General features: G+C 47.5%; 4 protein-coding genes and 1 non-coding gene across 5 annotated transcripts; 3 read left to right on the top strand and 2 right to left on the bottom strand.

Moving 5' to 3' along the window:
* Positions 1-2,919: 2,919 nt before the first annotated feature.
* On the top strand, positions 2,920-4,895 carry F4813DRAFT_397209 (uncharacterized protein; the record flags this gene model as incomplete). The annotated part of the gene is made up of 3 exons (XM_049247921.1): positions 2,920-2,997; positions 3,072-3,992; positions 4,073-4,895. The coding sequence occupies 3 exons, from the start codon at positions 2,920-2,922 to the stop codon at positions 4,601-4,603; spliced, it is 1,530 nt and encodes a 509-aa protein (XP_049098892.1). The 3' UTR covers positions 4,604-4,895.
* Positions 4,896-12,009: 7,114 nt separating this feature from the next.
* On the top strand, positions 12,010-15,299 carry F4813DRAFT_381246 (glycoside hydrolase family 47 protein; the record flags this gene model as incomplete). Its single annotated transcript, XM_049245647.1, has 2 exons — positions 12,010-12,228; positions 12,321-15,299. 2 exons carry the CDS (start codon positions 12,010-12,012, stop codon positions 15,297-15,299), a joined length of 3,198 nt encoding a protein of 1,065 aa, XP_049098891.1.
* Positions 15,300-15,962: 663 nt separating this feature from the next.
* Positions 15,963-16,034, bottom strand: F4813DRAFT_t87. Its single transcript has one exon. It is a non-coding gene; the product is annotated as a tRNA-Ala (tRNA).
* A 2,101-nt stretch (positions 16,035-18,135) lies between these two features.
* Positions 18,136-18,765, bottom strand: F4813DRAFT_116170 (uncharacterized protein). The gene is made up of 2 exons (XM_049238548.1): positions 18,349-18,765; positions 18,136-18,293 (listed from the first exon to the last, which is right to left on the bottom strand). Exons 1-2 carry the CDS (start codon positions 18,433-18,435, stop codon positions 18,150-18,152), a joined length of 231 nt encoding a protein of 76 aa, XP_049098890.1. The 5' UTR covers positions 18,436-18,765; the 3' UTR covers positions 18,136-18,149.
* A 1,571-nt stretch (positions 18,766-20,336) lies between these two features.
* F4813DRAFT_390265 (uncharacterized protein) lies at positions 20,337-21,487 on the top strand (the record flags this gene model as incomplete). Its single annotated transcript, XM_049246988.1, has 3 exons — positions 20,337-20,573; positions 20,630-20,746; positions 20,816-21,487. 3 exons carry the CDS (start codon positions 20,337-20,339, stop codon positions 21,485-21,487), a joined length of 1,026 nt encoding a protein of 341 aa, XP_049098889.1.
* Between the last annotated feature and the right edge of the window lie 824 nt (positions 21,488-22,311).

Raw genomic sequence — 22,311 nt, 5'->3', positions numbered from 1 at the left:
GATATTATTGTTACATATTATTACATATACTTTGTACTACCTATCTTGAACTACCTTGGGTATGTATTCAAATGAGGTGGAAAAGGCCCACTGTAACTATCAAATACACACACACTTATATACTTACAGCAGGTACGATACTCTCTTTTCTGCTAGGCGGTGTGGGGCAACGGGGGGTGCACTGTGCCCCCATTTTTTGCATCAACTCAGCCCATAATTCAACATGCCCCAGTTTCCAGTTCAATCACCCCCCTTCTTACAAAGTTCTATTCTACATTGTACTATTATCTGAACTTCTCATGGGTATGGGATGGGTATGGGACCTACCCGCAAGTCCACATCCCACATCCTAACTCACCCGATTCGAACATCGAATCGTCTCACACTCTATACCCTTGTCTCCTCTCCATTCTCCATTTTCTATTCTCCAATAAAGGGCCCCCAAATTCCCTAAGGGATCACTCGTGCGTATTGTACATAGGAATTCCAAATTTCAACTTGCTTGCTCACCGTCTCGGCTTGAGGTTCACCCGTTAACCGTTTGATGGCTCTTCGGCCGAGGGAGATAATTTCTATTTCCTTCGCGGATGATGTATCCCGAGGCCCTCGATTTTACATAGTAGTTTGAGCCCTCGTGGATTAGAACTCTGAGGCGATGAGCCACAGCCAGATGTCGACTCGCGATATCCACCACGGTCGAGGAATGGGCCGCACCGTGGCCGGGCAGATTTCCTATCTGCCTAGCGACGATGTAACAGACGATTGAAGCCTCTCGCTTTCTAACTAATTACAAACTGGATGAACCCTCGCCGTTGCAAGAGGCTACCTCCTAAACTAGGGCAGACCCTTTTTTCCCTTCTGCAAGAAATAGTTAGAGCCATCAAATGGGGTCGCCGGCATGATTCATCACGGGGTGAATTGCGGCTCTTCGCTGCAATTCAAACATTGGCCTATCTGATGCTTTGCATCGCTTTTTTTCCTGCCTGGAGATTCCGAGTGAGGCGTAGTAAGAACGTCTCGAATCGAAAACCTATACCTTGTCTTTTCTTTTAATTCGTTCATCTACGTTTCTCGACTTCCCCTCAAACCATAGCACGGGCGAAGGGAAATGACGAAGCAAACCCGCGAAAGCAACCAATCTACGAGTGTAGATCAGGTATCTGAACATATAGGATATGACTTCATTTTCCTCTTGTTATAGAGAACACGGTCTATATTCGGGTCTTAGCAGACTGGCTGATCGGCGTAGAGATGCAATCCCACTCTTACAAGAGTGGCGGCGGGCGCTCATCGGTAGTTTAGGTGTTCTACCTAACCTAGATCTTTTCCACTTAGATCGTTATCTCTTTTACAAAAGCTCGTGTGGCTAGTGTACCTATTCATTGACTACCTAACGCACGTGGCTCTGTATATTCGGTTCCGCGCCTTATCAGTAGAAAAGACAAAGGTAACTACAAGGCTAGGCACATTCTACAAGTTAGAGACTCCTTGTGTTTACTTTGTTGCGCGTATAGTCGCTTTTTACGTCGTCGTAGCTTGTTGTTAACTGAAGGGATAGATACCTGGCAAGTTTTCGTCATCTCTAAAATGGCCTGGCCAGCCCGCCTCTTACAACCGACTACAATCGACTCCCAATTTAGGGATGTTCTCTTCCACATGTTTTCAACGCCATATCCTTGGGTTTACTAACCCTGGTCCACACCCGCTCAGACCAAATGTAACCTACTCGATAAGTTTTGATGTACCTCGTACCTGATTTGCTTCAAGTACACATCCGGTACCATGACGGATATTGAACTCTTGGCTATACATCAACACAGTACTCGACACGGTCCCCTCAAGTTCTCAGTCTGTGGCACATACCTCTCCTCACCCTCGCTTAGTATTCAATTCCAAGCCAAGATTGACGGGGAGTATTCATGAAAACGTTTGCCCTACATAGGAGATTCTCACGCCTGCCTTACAGCCCCGTATTTCCTTTGATATACCAAAGTTCCATTCAAAGCTGCCACATCTGTCACCCCGCTACTATCACCAGCTACAGTCTTAGGCAAGTCTTTACGAGTTTGATGTCTCTATTTCCACAGCTATGGTATGGCCAATGTAACCCTACTTGAACGTACTTGAAGCGCCTAATAGACTTGCTTCAGTGACGTGAGTGACGAGATCTTTGAATATGTTAGCACGGCTAGGGGTGTCTTCCAATTTGCCCATCGGGGAAGAAACTAAGTGATGGATGGCCTTACACATACACTCATTGCGGCGGCTATTCATGCGTCTTCCCACCTTGTCTCCACACGCGTCAGTACTGGGGCCACTCCCAGTAATGGTTAGACCCAAGCCCCCAGCAACTTGCCCTGGTCACTTTACCCATGTCGACTTTCGAGGATGTACCTCGAGGAGAGATGTGGATAATTCCAGAGTACCATGTAGTATATTCCTGTCCCTGTACATTACTTATGGTGCATGGTGGAGCTATTCCTACAACCTGGGACTCGAGCGTGTACCTAAGTTTTCAGGAACACCTTCAACGACGTACATATGTTCTCCGGTTCCCACCTCAATCTTGACCACCCGTACCCGTAGAGGGCAAGGCTCCGAGTTTGTCTATAATACCCCTTCGTCTCCTTGTTTTGCCTCGCGCTTGGCCGGGACCTCAAAAGGCAGATTTTATATTTCTTAGTTTAAGTAATCTCACCTTCGTGGGCCACTCGACGATCCTTGTGTACAAATAACTAAGGTCCCTCCATCCCTGATAACTGGTTCCGGTTCTCACAACAAATTCTACGCCTTTTCTTCTACCGTCGCCAACCGCTACTTGCTTCCTAATAACCAACTATCAGTCTTGAGATGGAAGATAGCATATACGTTCACTCAAGGTCAGACCACATGCGCCATAGTCTATCTCAAGATTCGAACATGCCTGAAGACCGACGGTCTGCTGCGTCTCCAGCTAGTTCTGGATATGCTCACGATATCCCCACTACTTACGCTTCGGTATGTTTCAACTTTCGAATTTAAACATGAACTCCTTGCGATATTAAGAATACAATGGTTTACTAACTAATTAGGTTGCGCCTTTTACTTACTCCGTGCCATATGATACTTCCCTTCCTACCCCGGTGTCTGTTGCTGGATCTCCTTCGATGAATGAACGAACTGCGAAGATCATGCATCCATACCAACACCGGGCAAACTCACAACAGCCCACCCCCCCAACCACCTCAAGGCCATGGCCAAACTACCAGATAAATGCTCCTGCCGGCCTTATGGAAATGCAGGGCTTAGATTCATCGCAGTCTTCCAGCGACCATTTGCCCATGGTATCGGAACCTCAATTCCAATGGGGCCAGTATACAGTTTCCAGCAACGAAGCTCCACAGGAAATGTCAACACATATGACACACCCGTCTCTATTCTCGGTAGCACCCACGGACTTGGTTAGGCCCCCGATTACTATGCATCCTTCGAATATGTCTCTTCCGGCGCCATCTCAAGTTCCTGTCCTGCAAAACTCTCCGGACCCGCGAGACCTAGGCCCCTCAGTTGGACCAATGGACGGTATGCATCATCACTACCCTAGTATGGTGCACCAGCCACAAGTCATCATGGACTTTACATCTTACAAGAGAAAGTCTAAGTCGAGAACCGGGCGGTTAGGCAGACCCCCGAAGAGGCCGCGAGCTCAGAACAGAGGAATTTCAAAACGCGACGGTGAGGATCTCGTGGACCCTCAACTATCGTCGCCAAATGGAGATGCCTCCTCAACAACCAAGGCGCTCGGCAGAAGTATTACTTTAAGGCCCGATGCTCCCGAGAAGGACCGATTCATTCTGGAGCTTAGGTGTCAAATGGACAATGATAAAGGGAAGGGCATATGGGAGGAAATAACAAAGAAATACGAGGAACGCTTCGGGAAAAGGCGGCAAGAATCATTACAAATGAACCTTACCCGAGCAGTATTAAAATACGCGGAATGGCCTGCAGAAGAGGTGAGTACACGATAAGAGCATGAGTTATACCGAGCTTTTAAATGGCGCGTTTAGTATGAGATAGCTAACTGGGTATATAGGACGAGGCTTTAAAACGCGCCGTCGAAGAACTTGACCGACGTCGGTATTCGGATTTAGCCAAGCTGATGAAAGAAAAGTATGGGGGATGCCAAGCCTGGGAGTGGAAAGAGGGTCACATCCTAAAACGCTTAGTCGACCTGGGTATTGAGGAATTCGATCCCGAGGACATCACAAAGAAACCTCGTCGCAAATCCAAAAAAGCCATGAGCAAACGGCCAAACACCAAATCCTGGGCTTCCCCGGACTCGTCACTTCCATACGAGGAAGACAAGCGCACGATATCTACAATATCCTCTGAGCAGGAGAATTATATCTTAGAACATTACTGTAAGCCGGACCCCGAATCTTCAGATCCAGGTGCTATGAATGGCATCTTGGAACACCCGAACACATTGCCCCCTAAGGGAAGCGCCGATGGAGACCCCGGCGAGAGTCGAAGTGAACGAGTAGCCAAACAGGCGTGCGAGCAGATACTCTCGAGGAGGGATGATCATGTATACGGTGCCGTCCCAATGGTCGACAGTCATTGATAAATATCTATCGGACAGCACCTCCCCCCCTACTCTGTCCAACTTTTACCAACCAAAAAAAAACCTACATTTTTCATGTCTACTCAGAAAAGCTCAACAATTGCTTACACATTCCTAGACGATGCTTCAAAGCCATAATATAACGAGTATTTGGAGTCGGTGCGTGGGGTTCATCAGCGTCACTATGGAAGGGTAATATGGCGTTTGATTACGCTAGGGATTTTGGGCAGGGCCTTTTGGTTTTTTTTTTTTTTTTTTGACTCTTGTGCGTCGTCGGGGGGGCTCTAACGAGGCCTATGCGGATAATTTGGCCGAGGCGTTGGGGTGTATTATTGCTTCGATCATTAAGGTACATATCACGAGCTTCGCGGCCTTCCTTTCGTTAAGGCCATATTCACAGTTGTGTTGCTTTATATTATACCAATCGAATTTTCGGCAATTCTACAGTGATTAAGTCTACATACGTCTACGAGGCACTTCTGTGAACTGTGAAGAAACAACGGATAGCTTGTATATTGGTAGAAGCTGGGTATGAGTGTTGAAGTCTGGTTGATAGGGTGTACAAGGCCTGAAGAAATGGTGTCTGATGAGAGACAAGGGGGTATGCTTGGTGTTTAGACTAGCAGTTATATCATACTACCTTGATTTGTCCATCTGGATGTGTCTGACCACCACCATCGATCGCGTAGCACTACCTATTTACGTATCTAAGCTATGTAGAAGCTTAGATGACATGGAAAGTTCCTCCTTGATGGGATGATGATCTTCACCACCCCGGTCGAGCAGATATGAGTACGGCACCTCGGTTTTACTCGGTCTCTGGCCTCCCTCGGGCAATATAACAACCGATGCGGACTGCCGTGCCCGTGAATAGCGCTCGTCCTCCGGGTGGCTAGGCAGTAGAAGAGCCTAAATTTATCCACTTGCTATAAACAACTGCTGTGCCGTCTGATCTGCTCTCTCTATCTGGCCACCTAGGTAGCGGAACCGCCACTGCATACATTAGTAAGCTGGGAGCATGTACGGGAGCCGGGGGGAGATTGGAAATCTGTTGTTGGTGCAAGGGAAGCGGGCATCGACACCAGCCGCGGGGAAGAGAGGCTGGAGAGACAACCAGAACCCTAAAGAGGCGCACTGCGCCCGTTTCTAATTTTACCTAGTTATCAAGGGTCCTTTCTTTCTTTCTTTCATGTATGTCGCGCTTCGTCTTCTACCGCACTTCCGCACCGGGGTCTAGTCTTGGTTGGTGTTGAGACAGCAGCGCTACCTTAGGGGTAGTGTAGTTTCCGCCACCACCAGACCACGAGGTCCGGAAGCCCGCAGGCCCCCCTTCCTCCCCTACCCATGCTGTAAACGTCTTACCGTCTCCCCTCGAGTGGGACCTAACCGAGCCACGTGGGAATTATGCCCGCTTAGATCCTGCTCTCCACCCTGCTTACGTTCTAGATCCGGGAGCAAATATGCCGGTGCTAGGGATCTAGCTCGGCGCTGACGAAAATACGTAGTAGAGTTAAGAGGCACAGTTTCCATGTAGAGATGGCCTATATACTATATGTACTATGTATGTAATTGACGAAGTTACGTGTAAGGTGGGTATCCATTTTGGAAGCGAGTGCGAGTTTCCTGTAACTTGACCGACGGGCGCGTTCACGATGAACGATAGGGCTATTTCTCCTAGTCGCCACCATCTCCTAAGCCATGTGGGAGTATCGACGCGATCGATAATTGGCTTCTAAGCGATCAGTATGGAATGTTCCGAAGATATAGTACCATAGTCCACTCCTAATGTAGCAGGTGGTTGAAACGTCTAAATTGTCACTGCTACTATCCTCCATTTTGCCAAGAGACCATGACGCGGAAATGTCTCGAAGTCTGGATTATATAATGGTCGCGGTTCGGCTTCGTTTGTAACGGAGATAGCGATAGCGCCGAGATGCAAAGATTAAACAACCTTGCCTTGGATTTGTTTGAGCCTACGGGGAGATTATACAACTACGACCACTGTAGCATATCCTCAGAACCTTGGCGAGGCTGTACCTACCTAGGGTATCCCGTACTAGACATTCCCAATATCGTAGTTAGGAATGAGAGAAGATTAGATGCGGAGGCATGATGATGTATCGATGTGTAAGAGACAGAGTGGGAGGGTTTTTCTGTTAGCGTCACCCCCCTTTTCTACATAGTAAAGATTGCCCTTAACCTAGTCTAATGCAATAACCAGACTTCATCTACAACCGGGTTCATCCCATGGCTGCTACGGTCGAGGTGTGTGGTAGGTAGTCTTGGAGAAAGTAGTCTATGTATGAGCCGCGTTTTTGGTAAATTAGAGCAATTCTCACCGGCCCCGATGGATGATGCAGCGCAAACGAAACGATAGTCTACGTATGTATTAGGATGTATTGTACCTACTATACTTGCTTACCCTAGTTAAATACCATGTTACCTCTATGATGTACATACTGTATCAATCTCATCGCATAATATGTATTCTCTCCAAGATCCACATTCTTCTGACTCCTAGCGTTTAGTTATTATTGACATCTTCTCGAATTAAGATGACTTTAATACAACACGACTTATTGCTGCGTACCCCCCCAGTATCCATACGACGTTGGAGGGTAAAGAAGTCAGAGTAGCAATCCAGAGAGAACCATTCTGTGGTTCATAGGGCGATGGATACCTGGTACGGTAGGTAGGTAGAATATGTACATTGCATACATACATACTAGGTATACCTCATATTGAGGGCGGTCGACAGCAACGTTGAGATTGTTTAAGACAGGCTGTAACATGACTATCATACTATGCAGAACTTAGTCTAGCGGCGAGCGGCATCTGACGGAATGACAGAGCATGATCCCAACGGTGATCTGAGGGCTTACAGGCATAACACGTGTATTTTTTACCCACCTATTAAGCTTAGGATGGAAGTTGTCCGCGTAGGGCAGACTCTTCATGCTTCGACCCTGGCCTCTACATATGCGACACCGTCTCCCGCTACTGTTGCATCTCGCACATTTTGTCTGGGTAGTTCATAAGTGGAACTCTTCGTCAGCGTCGCTTTCAGAAGGTATGAGCTAAAAATCCTGTTCCAAACTGGACGACGACTGAAAAGTGGCCAACTGCCGATGAAGAATTTTTCTTTTCAGCATTGGCTGCACGTTAACCCGACAGCTTGGATCCGAGGTCTTAGAGCTTACATACGCTGGCTGACATGAGACTGCACGATGGCGGTCAAGAGGGGAAAGGCGGCACGCGTTGCTATAACCTCTATACTACGACATAGTCGTACTTACATACTAGTAACTATTTGCGACGATGGCATACATACAGACATATACATATAATACACTAGGTTAGACACAGACATAGGCACTTACATACACTATGGCGACAAGGCCCAGCCACGATATACGCAAGGATTTGGTAATCTAACTCACGCCTTGAACGGGCAGGGATTCTTTGTATTGTACATACATACCTACATACCTAACATATGCCATCCATGTACTTGGGAAGATCGTGTATGTACATAATGCAAAACCGGTACTCGACCCGCATGAACTGGGTCGAGTTGCATTAGATGGGCCAATGTCAGCTCTGGATTAGGAGGCACGGACGTCAAGTATGATAGGGCCACTCAAAAGTTCCTAAGAAGAAACGGGGCCGGGGTAAAGGGGGGGGGGGGGGAGGGAGGGACCACAAGCTGCGCTATGTAACGGTGAGTAGTATGAAGTACACGTGTCAACCCTGACCGATCCGCGATGGGGTCCAAAAATGTTTCAGGGAATAGGCAAGGTTCTTCGCTGCTGGTATCTGTTCAGCGGCGGCATATTGAACGGCTTATTAGGTAGATACCTAAGGTATATGATGTGTATACGAGGGATTCTACAGGCCCAGTACGTAGTTGAGCGTCAGACAGCTTATTCGAGGGATTATGAGCTATAGGTGGTATACTAGTAATCCGTAGTTTGGGCGGGTTTCGACGGGCGGGAAATACCCTCTTATGATGACATACTATTAAGTTGAATGTCACCCTGAAATAGTATACAATTTTATTTTACCGATTTACACCTTTTGAGTGGTATATCGTCTTACCTGCATACCGCATGTCGATCTGTAGATTTAGAATACTTACAAAGATAGGTACCTAGGTAATTAGTAGGTATGTGAATACGTAGTAATGGGATACTTGGAATGAAAGACTTGTTTACCTCTTAATCTACATAGCAACGCCCTATGTACTCCGTTTTACCCGCGGGCCTCCGCGACAACTACTCCTCTCGGGAATACGGCTTTCTCCGTGTAGACATGCATACGAAGAAGTAGAAATTACGTCCGCGATGAAACAATAGAACAATGAATAACAAGGGCATCCATCTATGCAATCGGTAAAGGCAAAAACAAAAGGAGCCGACGGGGTACCACACGAGTACATGCCATCTATTACATAGAACGCTATGAGGTAGGCTTGTAATTACTACGTGTATCCTGGGGGTAGATAGAGCACACGGCCCGCTAGTTCAACATTAGCACCGGTTCGAAATAAACACAAATTCTCAAATACTAGCCCGCTTCATTTCGTCGCCTTAAACCTGAGATATCCAAAGAGCCCCAGTCCCAGTCCCAGTCCCAGTCCCAGTCCCAGTCCCAGTCCCGGTCCCAGTCCCAGTCCCGGTCCCAGCCCCTGTAGCTAGAGGATATTCCACTCCTTTCCTAGGCCACGAGGCTAGCGCCATGGCTATTTTACGTATGAGGTAACTATATACAAAACCTCCACCGGTACATCGCCGGAGAGGCCATGGCCCGATATAGTAAATTCCGGGGCGTCGGCGGTATCGAAGTTGAAAAAGTTCCATTTGAAAAAGTTCCATTGCAAATTACCATCGTCTAAATTAGCTTGGGGTTGGCGATGGGGGCCTTTGGCGATGGATGCGTTGAAACAACGCGGTGCCTGTTTTTGGTCTATGCGATGTCGATGCTGTAATAAGAATAGTTCTAACCTAGTGACATCAGGCGAATCTCCGAGGATGTCCGAGTTACCTCAGGGGTTGACCTGCGATGAGAGCCGAGCCCTCGGAGTTATACTATACTTCGTGTGGATCCAGACCTATTAATACCTACCTACCTACCTAGGTATGTATAAAATATTTTTGATGTATGGAATGAATTATATTAAGTGGGTTCAAAATATCAGCTCTGATAACTCTATGAAGTCTTTGTCTCTACGTACTTGATGATAGATGCCTGCTAGGTAGTGTTCGTTATCATCATGCTGAGGGGTAAACATCGACAAGACAGTATTGCAATGCTTGGTAATCCTCCTGCTTACGTCTACCTGATCGATTTAGGAGTAGATCGTATGTTATTATAGCCTATTGTTATTCAACTGGACCTGGTTGACTTATGAATGTCCTCAAGTGCCAGTAAAGTACAGTACATTTCTTTAGAATTTGAGTGGTTGATTCTTTTGCACCTATTCCTAACGTGGGATATATTAAATCTTCTCGACGTCTTGCCCCTTTTTAAATGTAGATGTGATGTATATTGCAGTTTACTGGCACTTGGGGGCAGTCTCATATTAGCATACTGTATGACACCAAAATCTTGTTCACTGATAGGGCTCTTAGCCGGTTAGCCAGCTGTGCCTCTCTTAGCTAGTCAAGAAGGTAGTATGAACCTATGAAAAATTCACCAAAGAGTATCCAGCGGAGAAATAGGGCCGTTGGATATACCCGAGAAAGAAGAGCATCTTGCCATAGGGACATAAGTAACCCGCTCGGAGGGCATCGCGCAGGCCTAGACACGCTTTTGTGCTACTGGTAGCTGTTAAAGTCAACTTGCTCAACTCTAAAGTGATTGTAGGACTGAAGTAGCTAATGTTAATGGATTATTACATATGCTAGGGGAAGATTAGAAGTCCTACGCCAGCGAAACATTCCAGGGCTTCGCATTAAGGGGCAGTGTTGTCGCTTGTCTCGTAGTCGTTCCTCCGACTACACTTATGCTGAGGAACGACGACGTCACGCTAAGGCGACGGGGCTTGAGATATCGAATCGGATGAAACGCAGGTGCCAAGGGGGATGCCAGTGACTAAAACAACAGGCCATTAGCAGGGCTTCGATGTCTGATAAAGGAGGCGGATCGTCGCCTCCCACGCTGTGTTGGGGAGTTCCAGTGGCGGTACCGCTTAAGAACCATCCCTTGCGTCGTTTTAAGCGCAGGAGGTAACCGCAGCAGCCGGAAAGTTGCCAATCAGTTACGCAGGAAAGTTGGCATGTAAGGGAAACATACAGGCATCTTCGCTGGCCACCCTGCTTTTTGCCTCAGAGACGCGCACCCGCGGTATGTATTCCCTTAAAGTACTCAGACTTCCCCGTCCATTGCGGATCCGTACTTCATCCAGAGCTAATATTAGCTACATAGATAAACCCCCAGCTACTCGTATGCCATCTAGCCTTATGCCAACCACTGCAGCAGTCATGAAGGGGGCAGGTGGACAATCGGAGGTGTGGAACAGAGCCTCCCGAGGCAGTGGTTCTAACTTCCAAGACACCATTACAACAAAAGCGTCAACCTCGTGATAAGCCTTCTAGGAGCAGTAAGCCTTGCTCATGTCGACCGCGTGATACCAAGTTCTGAAATACCACGCGGCGTATGGTAAGAAGCATGAGTCTACGCCGCTGGGCTACACACTGTGCAGCTTGTAGCCGTATTGTACAATTAGTAATGTGGATTGAGAAGGTAACATTAATGCCGGCCTACCTTCTTCGTGCACCAACAGCGCGCCACGTTTCTCGGGCGCGAATAGATCTAGAAGCGTAGAAGCCAAAAGGCGGCATAAACAATAATGTTGTTGGCGCTTTGAGATATTACACTTACAGGGAGATTATCGATAAGCTGTCAGCCCTACAGGAGTACATTTGTGTTGTACTATGTACAATATGTACTGCTGATTACCTAACCTAAAAGAAGTGCTTACCTAAGGTGCTTGCATGCCGACGTTGGCACGTGTCCTTAGCCCGATCCAGACCTGATCCAGACCTTAATCCCGATAACGCTGAACAAGTACCAGAGACGCTATCGCTTAGCCTACTTTCAATCAACTTGATTCTGTTAGTGAAACTTGTAACTCAGCGTTATCATGAATTCCAAATCTTTCATGACAGCATAGAGATGGGATCGTATCCCCAACATTCGACCTCTGCGTTGTATTTTTTGGCTTCAAAGTTCGAAGCAATAGTCCCAACTTTAACACGCTGATATTTTGCATCTCTTTTTTTTTTCCTGTTAGTCTCCGACAAGCGGTGGGAGAGTCCTGCGAGTTAGTCCCTCGCTCTGGCGGTCTGGTCTTTCATACACATGCCTTCTTCTGCACTCTCCTGCCGGTGATGCCCTTGCTAGGCATGGGCAGTTGGATGTTGGCCATCTCGCATAGCTCAACGAATCATGGCCTTCCTCGCCCGTACTCCAGGTTGATGCTGCTATTGGTGTTGCTGCTGTCATGGCTGGGTTCGGTAGAGTCGATGCGCCCCGGTCGCATCGCCGAGTTGAGGCGCGACACGGTCGATATGTTCTATCACGGATTCGACAATTATATGAACATTGCGTTTCCCGAAGACGAGGTATGAATGTTTAATACCTAATACAATACCTAATACCGAGTATAAATCCAAAGTGTAAACTTGTGCATTAGCTTATGGTTCATGATTTACAGTTACGGCCCGTGTCTTGTACTCCTTTAACTCGAGATCCCCTCAATCCTAGGAACATCGCGCTTAATGATGTCCTTGGCAACTACTCCTTGACCCTAATCGACAGCCTTTCGTCCCTCGCAATCCTTGCCTCTGCGCCGCCCGAAGATGGAGATACGGGCCCTAAAGCTCTACGCGATTTCCAACACGGTGTTGGTGCGTTAGTTGCGCAGTACGGTGATGGCCGGCCCGGCCCGTCTGGCCAGGGCGCACGCGCTCGTGGGTTTGATGTCGATAGCAAGGTTCAAGTCTTCGAGACTGTGATAAGGGGTGTTGGTGGACTGCTTAGTGCCCACCTCTTCGCTGTTGGTGACTTGCCCATTTCCGGGTATGAGCCGCGGAGGCCAACCGATGATGATGACGACCTAGAAAAGTATCCTATCCCTTGGCCTAACGGGTTTAAATATGACGGGCAACTGCTACGACTTGCCCTCGACCTCGCTCAGCGCTTGCTTCCGGCTTTCTATACTCAGACTGGGTTGCCCTATCCACGTGTTAATCTCCGCCACGGGATACCGTTCTATGTGAATTCGCCGCTCCATAACAACGCTAATGTAGACCCTAAGCCACCCGAAGACTCACCAGAAATCACCGAAACTTGTAGTGCTGGGGCAGGCAGTCTGGTGCTCGAGTTTACCGTACTGAGCCGCCTCACTGGAGACCCAAGATTCGAGCAAGCAGCTAAGAGGGCGTTCTGGGCCGTCTGGTCAAGAAGAAGCAATATTGGGCTGATTGGAGCTGGTGTAGATGCCGAAGAAGGACATTGGATTGGGGGTTTCTCTGGGATTGGTGCGGGCATTGATAGCTTCTTTGAATATGCTCTCAAGACCCATATCCTGCTGTCAGGTCATGAGCTCCCCAATCGGACAATACCGCATGTTCCTGACGGGGACTGGCTCGACCCCAATCAAATCTACAATCCCCTTTCAGATGAGGATAACTCCCCTGATTCTTTCTTATCAGCGTGGCACCATGCACATGCTGCTATTAAACGGCATCTTTATTCAGGGTTGCATCATCCGCACTACGTAAATGCGCACATGTCGACTGGCTCGCCACAAGCATATTGGATAGACAGTCTAGGTGCATATTACTCGGGCCTATTAGCGCTCGCCGGGGAGCTTGACGAAGCCATCGAGACGCATCTCGTATACTCAGCTCTATGGACTAGGTATTCTGCCCTTCCGGAGCGATGGTCCGTCCGCGATGGCAATGTAGAAGGTGGTCTCGGATGGTGGCCCGGCCGACCAGAATTCATCGAATCTACCTACCACCTATATCGTGCTACTCAAGACCCCTGGTACCTTTACGTAGGCGAAATGGTCTTAAAAGATATCAACAGGCGATGTTGGACGAAATGTGGGTGGTCTGGCTTGCAGGATGTGCGCACTGGGGAGAAGAGCGATCGAATGGAGAGTTTCTTTCTGGGGGAGACTGCCAAGTACTTATATCTACTCTTTGACCCAGATCATCCCCTAAACAAGCTTGATGCTTCGTATGTGTTTACTACAGAGGGGCATCCCTTGATTATCCCTCGAAAGGGGAACACCAATCCCCAAGTCCACAAGTCATCAGAAAGGGCCATTCAAAGCTATTACGATGCCCATTTTACCAATACGTGTCCTCGACCGCCCGTTCTTCCCCCATTATCCGGCTCTGCTACTGCTGCGAGGTCAGACCTTTACAATGCTGCGACCCTAATTCGACTTCATCAAGTGCCTAACATTCACGGTGGGTCGAAAGACCCGGTCGCCAAATTGGGCGGTTCTAAATCACAGACAAGACTTTCAGAGAAGCCAATAGAAAACTACACCTACTTCCCTTGGACGTTGCCGAGTTACATGCTTCCAACCGACGGAATCTGCGCCGTGTCAAAACAATCTCAGACGACAGTAATCGAATTCGCTTCCAATGGCCAACAAACTATGGGCAGCGCTTTCAATATCATGTTCGGCGGGCATAACCTCGTCCGTATGGGGAGCGATGGTATTGCGATCAACAGTCTCACTGGACTAAAGATAGCTTTGCTCGTAGAAGACCCCCCAGAGACATCTGAGCGGGCCTGGAGGATCTACAGTATTGGAAACTTGGCATTGGGGCGAGATGAAAAGGTTCTGATCTCTCGCGATGTCCTCGAACACATGTCGGACCCGCTATTCCATCGTGTTCGGGACTCCGTCCTCGTTGACGTTATTTTGCAGCTTGAGCCTCCACAAGCTCCAATAATTCATAATGCAACGCCTGCAGATGGAGAAGCCACCCTCGAGACTGAACCTACTATTGAACTTGATGGTGAGACTACCGTCGACAGTCCTAATTTGTTCAGCTCTTTTCTGCAGCAGATTACGTCTGCTCTGCGGGAACCCGTCGCTACCTTCAGGCCCGAACCGGTACAGAAGCCAGATTACAAGTATGTCGAGCTACCCGGGATTACACCAGTAGGGGTAGGTGCTGCTTCTCTACCTGACATACGCGAAGCTCCCAACCCGAACACGACTCCGTATATCGAGTCCCTATCTTGGCAACGCCTCTTCTTCGCCGACCAGGCCTGCGGTAGTAGGCTCCCCGACGAAGCGCCGAGAGCACACCAAGTAATCGTGATGCGAAGAGGCGGGTGCTCGTTCTCGGAGAAGCTGGCCAATATACCGTCGTTCGCACCGAACCACAACGCGCTACAACTCGTAGTCATCGTGTCGGACGATAAAGACGCACTGGACGAAAACAAGGACGACCCGTGGGGCTTCAACTTCATCCGACCACTGCTCGACGAGCCGCAGCGCACCCCCTCGGGATTCCCCCGACACCATCCAATCGCCATGCTGATGACGGGAGGTGGGCAGGAGGCGTACGAGTTGTTACAAAAGACAAGGAGTTTGGGTCTGCGGAGGAGATACCACGTTGAAAGCCAGGGGCTCAAGATTAGCAATATCGTCGTGCTTTGAGTAGCAAATAGAAGGTGAAGATGGTAGATAGGTGGGCACGAAGTTACGATAATTGAGCTGGAAAAAGGGTGGGTAGTGTTGTTTGAGAGGATGGTATATAAAAAGAAATTAGTGTAAATATTCGAATGGGCATAGAGCATAGCGATGAGAATTTACAGGGCGATATTAAGATTTGATCGTTCTAATTGTATATTACATACGACTGCTTCGATGTGAGCTATTTCCGGGCTGAGTTGGGTGAAGATGGGCGCTCCTAAGTCGAAGTCTTGGGCTATTCTAGATGCCAGGTGGTGACGTTATACATTAGTATTCATCGCCCAAGTCCGGGAAATAAAATGAAGGGTTAACACATATAAAATGAAAGAAAACATGTCCGTCAGCTCCAGATATCTTAATTCCAAGTGGGCTTGAGTAGCCAGCTGGGCGATAGCTACATCAGGTAGACCAAGCAATGAGATGGTCTAAGGTATGTATAATCGACTTTTATTTTCACGTGTTAGAGCTATTAAACATGAACTGCCAAAAAAGAGGACCAAGAAGTTGAAGCTGCAGAGAACGATATTTAAACTAAAACGTACTGCGAAGTAGAGACTGGTGATAATTGCAAGAAGTAAAAAATAAAAATAAAAAAGTTGGTACAAGAGGAATCTAACCTCCTAAGGATGGACTCGCGGGGAATCGAACCCCGGACCACTCCCATGCTAAGGGAGTATTATACCACTAAACCACAAGCCCCCACGATTGTTATTGCACCAGACGCTCTGATGTGATTCGTGAAAGTTAATTTGTTGTGAGTGGTTATATTGGCTGTGATGGCGGTTGGGTTTAGTTTAGGTAGGTAGGTGTGCATGCCCTAATTGCAATTACGAAGTGGAGCTTGCATTTAGCGGCCCTTGTTCCTGTCCATTGAAGGCTACCTAGGAAGTACCCAGGTATTGAGGTACCTGGCCTAGGTACCTAACCTAAGCTGCTGCTAAGATAAGCCTTCTTTCAGCTAGCGGACTGGTCTAGCTTTAAAAAGATCAATTGCTATGTATACTAATTGATGCTAACTGACTTACATTATATCGACCCCGCTGATACGGGTATTTATCGTATGTTGACGGCATAGGTACCTACATGTAGTTATCAAGCGAACTTGTCGAAGTACGGGATAACTTAGGTAGTTATGATGTAAGAACAGGATTTACTCGGCTTGATTCCGAGATAAGTACCTATGTAATGTACTAACTCTTGCACGGTCATACGCTAACTATAGAATCTAACGTGTGGAAATACGAAGAGGATATTAATAGTGTAGTAGTGCACACCAACCACTTATTCGCAACGAGTTGTAACATAGGTACTTAGGTAGGTAAGTGATAAATATTTACATATAATTACCTCTCAGGCCAGTAAGACCCGGCGAATTACCAAGGTCTTGTCAGGCAACATCAGGTACCTAGCAAGCTGACCTACCTACCTATGACATACCTAAGAGCCTCTATCAGACGGGATTCAGCTCCACGCTCGCTAAAACCTACCAACCAGACACCACCTTCGAGCTACAGCTAGCAGCATCTGATAAAGCTTGACGAGAATTCCAAGTCTTCGCGACGCTACTCAGACTAGCTAACGTCGCCGAGCGCCGAGCCATATCAGCTGGACCGACGATACGAGTTCATAAATATATTCGTCCCGCACGAGATACTGCTCTGCGCACCCAAAGCGTCCGAGCTAAGATGAGCTAGCAATCGCAAGTGTTGAAAGATAGGTAAAGTGCCGCCTGTCGAAATATAAGATATGGGTAAACGAAAGAGTTATTAGGTTATTATATGCCTGCTAGTTGCGCCCTAGCCGCATCTAAGTTGACGCTTTTATGACGAGTGCTCGAGACTATGCTTCGATATGGTATAGTAAGTAACTTGGATCTCAGTCTATCAGCAGCAAGTTTTACTGCTGGTTTGAGAAAAGATTACCATGGCAAATGAGAATTTGGCCGTAGTTACACGTGGTGCCGACAAGATGTATAGACTCTGCATGAGCTTCCATATTAGCTGCTGGCGTATTGGAGCTTTCAGTCCGGGACTATGGGTCGATTTGAATGTTGACGATGCAAGATACGTCAAAAATAGCAGCGATCAGAAGGCGTGATGTACGTTTGTAAGTTGCATTATCAGAATGTAGCCGCATCTGTTGTCAGTGCAGATACGAGAAGATAGCACAAATGGCTCGCGCTATTCGCTTGGCTTCGGCCGATTCAGGATGCATCCACCATGTTGCTCGGACAATAATCATCTCATCACTCAACTCTTACTCTCACTTCTCACTTATCTTATGCTCTAGGTTACTGAGCTTAGTAGTCTTCGTGATGAATCAATGCCTATTTAGACAGAATCTGGTGTGAATATTAAAGTAAAGTTAATTCAGAGGAATTCAGCCTCATAGTCGTATTATAAACTGTAAGCTATCAAGATGCCACTCGATATTAGTCTTTTTTCTAACTGTTTGGGGGGGTATTCTCGAAGATGGCATGTAACGTCGTCTCTTCGCGTCGAGGTCCCTTATCGTATCTAACGTCAATGATAAACTCCACCGTATGCAATGCAGACGCTTCCATCTCACCCTATCGGCCAAATGCGTGTGTTGATTGGAAGCCGATAAAATCCAATCTCACAAAAAAGAAAAAAAAATTTCATTTTTGGGCGCCAAGAGCCCCACACCGAACGCCAGTTAACCATGGTAATGACCATGATAATGCCAGGACCACTAGAGAGAGAAAACGCCGATATTCATGCTGGGGTTTGATGTTGATGAGTGTTTGCTTGTGTTTGTTGTTTTAGGGGAAACATCGATTCTCGTTTCGTTTCGTCACCGCCTTTCGTTGTAACGGATTGCCGAACTGTCTTTCTCCTGTGCACGTCCCATCGCGATCACGACTGTGTTCTTACAGACTCCGTAACTGCAACATTCTTCTGCCGGCATTGCTCCGCTAAGGATCGCATCTCGTTTCGACTAGATGACTGTTAGTAGTGATATAGTGTTGGTATATTCCTTTACGCAAACTCACGTCTGGACACATGATGGGCGAGCCGTGAACCAGAGCTCCCAGTAACGAGAAAGCCGTTATGATAGGTAATAATAGGTTGAAGTGCATCTTTGATGGTTTCGCTACGCCGTAACCCAGAGATATCCAACAGTCGTAGGGAGAGACTGAAAGTTGGCGGGTTGACTCTATTTGATAATTTAAGCTCGGAGGATCAATGCAACTTAGGTAGATGGAAGAATCCTCCTTGGCGATCTTTTAAGATGAGACGTAACAAGTGAAGGTTAAGTAACATGGATTATAAAAGAGAAGGATCAGACAGGACGATAGATTCATAATAAATAGATGAGCAGCGGTACTCCGTAATATACATAGTAAATAATAAATCGATGGATGGATGGATACCCGCTAAGCTTAGACTGGAGACTGGATCCAAGAACTGGATCCAAGAACACCAAGAACACCAAGAACTCGGGGGATAATATGCAGCAGCTCTTTCGCCCTATGCACGCCACAGTAAAGGCTTACATGTGTGAGCTGAAAGCCCGATGGACTTACTATACGTAGTATTATGTGGCTATCGCAGTTAAGATACGCTCAGGTGCTCACAGATGTGACACGGCTGAGGATGCTGAGTGATGCAGAGCTTGTGGCTGTGGTTCCATCACCGGGGGGGCATGACGAAAGGTGACTTGAACCCTCCTGGAAAGCTAATGGTTTGCGGATGGACCTGTCAGACACGCAAACGGGGCTGCTGACAAGGAACCGTCATCTACGTGCCAACGACCCCGAGTGAAAGAGACGAAAATCGAGTGGCTGAAATTGACCAAATTTTTTTTTTTTCGTTGAGGCTCCCTCGGGCTTTGGCCATCTTGCCAAGACTATTAGACAGTTTTGACAGACATAAATGCGAACTGCTAATAAAATCGCTAGGGGGGATACGAGAGTTGACTAGGCGAGGGTTAGGTAATAGCCTTTTACCTTGTCTCTACGAGAAGAGGGAAAAGTCGTAAAATTAACAGCGGTGCTTATGGACGAACGTTTCGAGAAGAGAAAATAGCAACATACGAACCGGGCTAAGCCGTATACAGGTAGTGAGACTCCACTGCAAGGAGCGGGACGGGATGGAATGGCCGATGGAAGTTAATGTTCGTTCCCGGAAAAGCTTGGGCCCGACCATCTAGGTTAGGCTATTGGAATTTACCTGATACGATAACCTGATACGATAAATACAGTCTAGTGTGTGTTATGTAATCGAAGATACGACGTGAGCATCCACTTATCGCATGTAACATTGCTGCTAGTTAATTGAAGTCAGCTAAATCGAACTTTCCGTCTCCGCGCTTACTACTTGACTTATACAAATCCTAATTAACCAACAGCATCGCAAACTCTAGTAGTAGTAAGTTGCAAACTAGACGGTAGCGATAGATAGTTATATATCTAAGGTAGCCACCTAGAATTATCTTTCCTCACCGAAAATTCCACCGAATACTACACGTGTAGAAGCGGTTGATAAACTTCACACCCTCCCCCTCCGTGTCGACTTACTAAAATATTTCTATTTATATACTTCCGAGCGAGCAACCCACAGATGTGCTACCAGAAGAGATATCTCGAGAAAGCACGAGACTGTGAAATGTCATCGTTGTTTACTGGACTGGCTTCTACACGACTTTAGGAGTTGTTGAGCTGGGTCTCTCTTAGACTCGACGTAAGAAGGTAGGGACGATAGTGATAGTAAGGTAAGGCACGGTAAGTCTTTGCTTAGAGTTCTAAGTTAAGTCTGGAGAAGGCGCTGTGTTGCTCTCTGGATATCTGGATACCCAGGTAGGTTTCCAGTTCCTTTACCCTACTGCTTCTTAAGTTATCTGGATCAGCTCATCAATATCATCTCAAGCTTACCAAGTTCTCTCGCTTGCTCCGCTCTCGAAAAGCCCGGGGCGTCATTCTCATTAGTATGCTAGTTATTGGTTTGATTGAATAGTTAAACAACAACAGACTGAGACACGATGGGAGACGACCATGATCCTGACTATTTCTACCGTGAGAAGCCTCGGCGTTTGTTTAATCTTCCCCCTGACACGTTACCGCCTGAGCCGATTCTTCCGTCTACCTGGTTCGAGCTTCCACGGGGCTGGTCCCATTGGTACCCAGCTATTGTTCAATGCCCAGCAGTGCCCATACCATCTCGTTGGACTGCCTGTAACGATTATGGCCGCGAGGATAATCAACTCATGATTTGTGATGTAAGTTTCGTACCGTCATTCGCTTCTTGTTAGCTGGGTAGTTAACCCCATTTTAGCTGGTAGGGATCGAACGGACGTTTCCATATCCATTTAGGAAGTATACCACGGAGCAAATCATGAAAATGCCTGATGGTATTCTCTCCGCGGTTATCACCAACTGGCATCGTTCTCCGGTCTTGTGCTTTCAAAAAACAACGCGAAACTGTATATCACGCATCTCCCCTAACCTGGTGGCCAAGTAGGGCCCAAGTGTCACTCAGGTCGAGGCGGACATGATGTGGTTTATCCAGGGGCTAGATGGACTGAGAGATCACGTCCCCAAGGTCCACAAGGTCTTCCGCGACCTTCGCACGAAGCATATCTTCATCATCATGGACTACATCGAGGGCTCTAACCTATACAAGATCTGGCCTCATCTCTCGACTAGCAGGCAGCATAGCATATCCACACAAATTGCTTCATTGATCAAGCTGATGCAAAAAATCACCTCTCCGCATCCCGGTCCGCTAGGATTGGGCCGCCCCAAAGTGTTTATACACTCACGACTCACCCCCGTGTTTGATCTTGACAGGCGGCAATACGAGGCATATATCAGGCTCTTAATTGACATTGTCAATGCCACACGAGGGCCATTGGTCGTCCCACTTAGTAGACTAGCGGTAAATGAACTTGTCCTGGGGAACATGCAACTGGACCCAGGCAGCTTTATCCGCGACAAGAAGGGCGAGCTCTGGATAGTGGGCTGGGACAAGAGTGGCTTTTACGCACCCGAGGCCGAGATGGCGCTTTGTATTTATATCATGCCTAACCGATTCCAACCGATCATATCCATACTCAGCAGAGACTGGGAAGATAAACGTGACGATATAACTGCGTTGGTGGAGGTGGCCAAATATATCGATAGAGGCCCTTGAATTAGACGACGTCCTGTTTTCCGTCCGGGCCAGGGATGCTCCTTGTCCGGGGGCGGATAGCGGCTTTAGAAGAATATGTTCAGACGTAGCGGTCTGGCAGTAGAGTGCGGCATATATACCTATTATGGCGCGGCGGTTCGGAAAGATCCAGGCCTGCCGTCACACGGGAGAGCGGGGTGGAAGGTGAAGGGTGGTACGTCCCGCGAGGATGGGCTGCGTGTTTCCGCCGTCTTGCAACGTGGACGAAACACGAGCTTTCCGGATTCCGAGATGGTACAGACTAGGTAATATGGATATGCCTTAGCATGGCTTCTGGCATGTGTCGACGTACTGAATAAGTCTATGCTCGTTGGTGATTAGTGTTTATGGCTTTTGACATGTCTTATACTATGGATGGTACAAAGCCGAGCAGGGGTTGACCATGTTGTTTTTGGGCTATAGCTAATGCTACCGCTTCGCCTCCTTCGTTCAACATGCTGTCGTGGTCGGACGGGTCTATGTATTCATTCCTACGACTCGACCTTGGTTTTTTCTCGTCTCACGTGTTATGTGTTTGGCGTGCAGGATGCGGTAATCTATTCCAGACGGTGGGAAGAATCTCACGTTTGGTTTAAGGGATCTGTACATCAACGACAGCCAATAGTAAGAAGGATCTCATGTCGATTTTGCTATGTATCCAGTTATAAGATTCGAGTCGATCTGTTTTGGGGGGGGGGGGGGGGGGGGGGTTAGCTGAGCCCAAAATTTAAGTGCCGAAAGCCAAGGGTGGATTTGCGAAAAAGCGTTTTGTCCCGGATATTCGGGGTGCAAATTTAATATTAAAA

Source organism: Daldinia decipiens, assembly GCF_022478715.1.
Source record: "Daldinia decipiens strain CBS 113046 unplaced genomic scaffold F4813scaffold_20, whole genome shotgun sequence".
Taxonomy (NCBI): Eukaryota; Fungi; Ascomycota; class Sordariomycetes; order Xylariales; family Hypoxylaceae; genus Daldinia; species Daldinia decipiens.
Note: the sequence above shows the minus strand (reverse complement) of the source record. Positions and strands in the feature narration are given on the sequence as shown.

What these genes read in the sequence shown, in the direction of transcription:
- F4813DRAFT_116170 (XM_049238548.1), bottom strand. Translation starts at nt 18,435, where the DNA reads ATGCACTTCAACCTATTATTACCTATCATAACGGCTTTCTCGTTACTG. An exon ending in CGCCCATCATGTGTCCAGAC is followed by an intron (nt 18,294 to 18,348) that starts GTGAGTTTGCGT and finishes ACAGTCATCTAG; the next exon opens with TCGAAACGAGATGCGATCCT.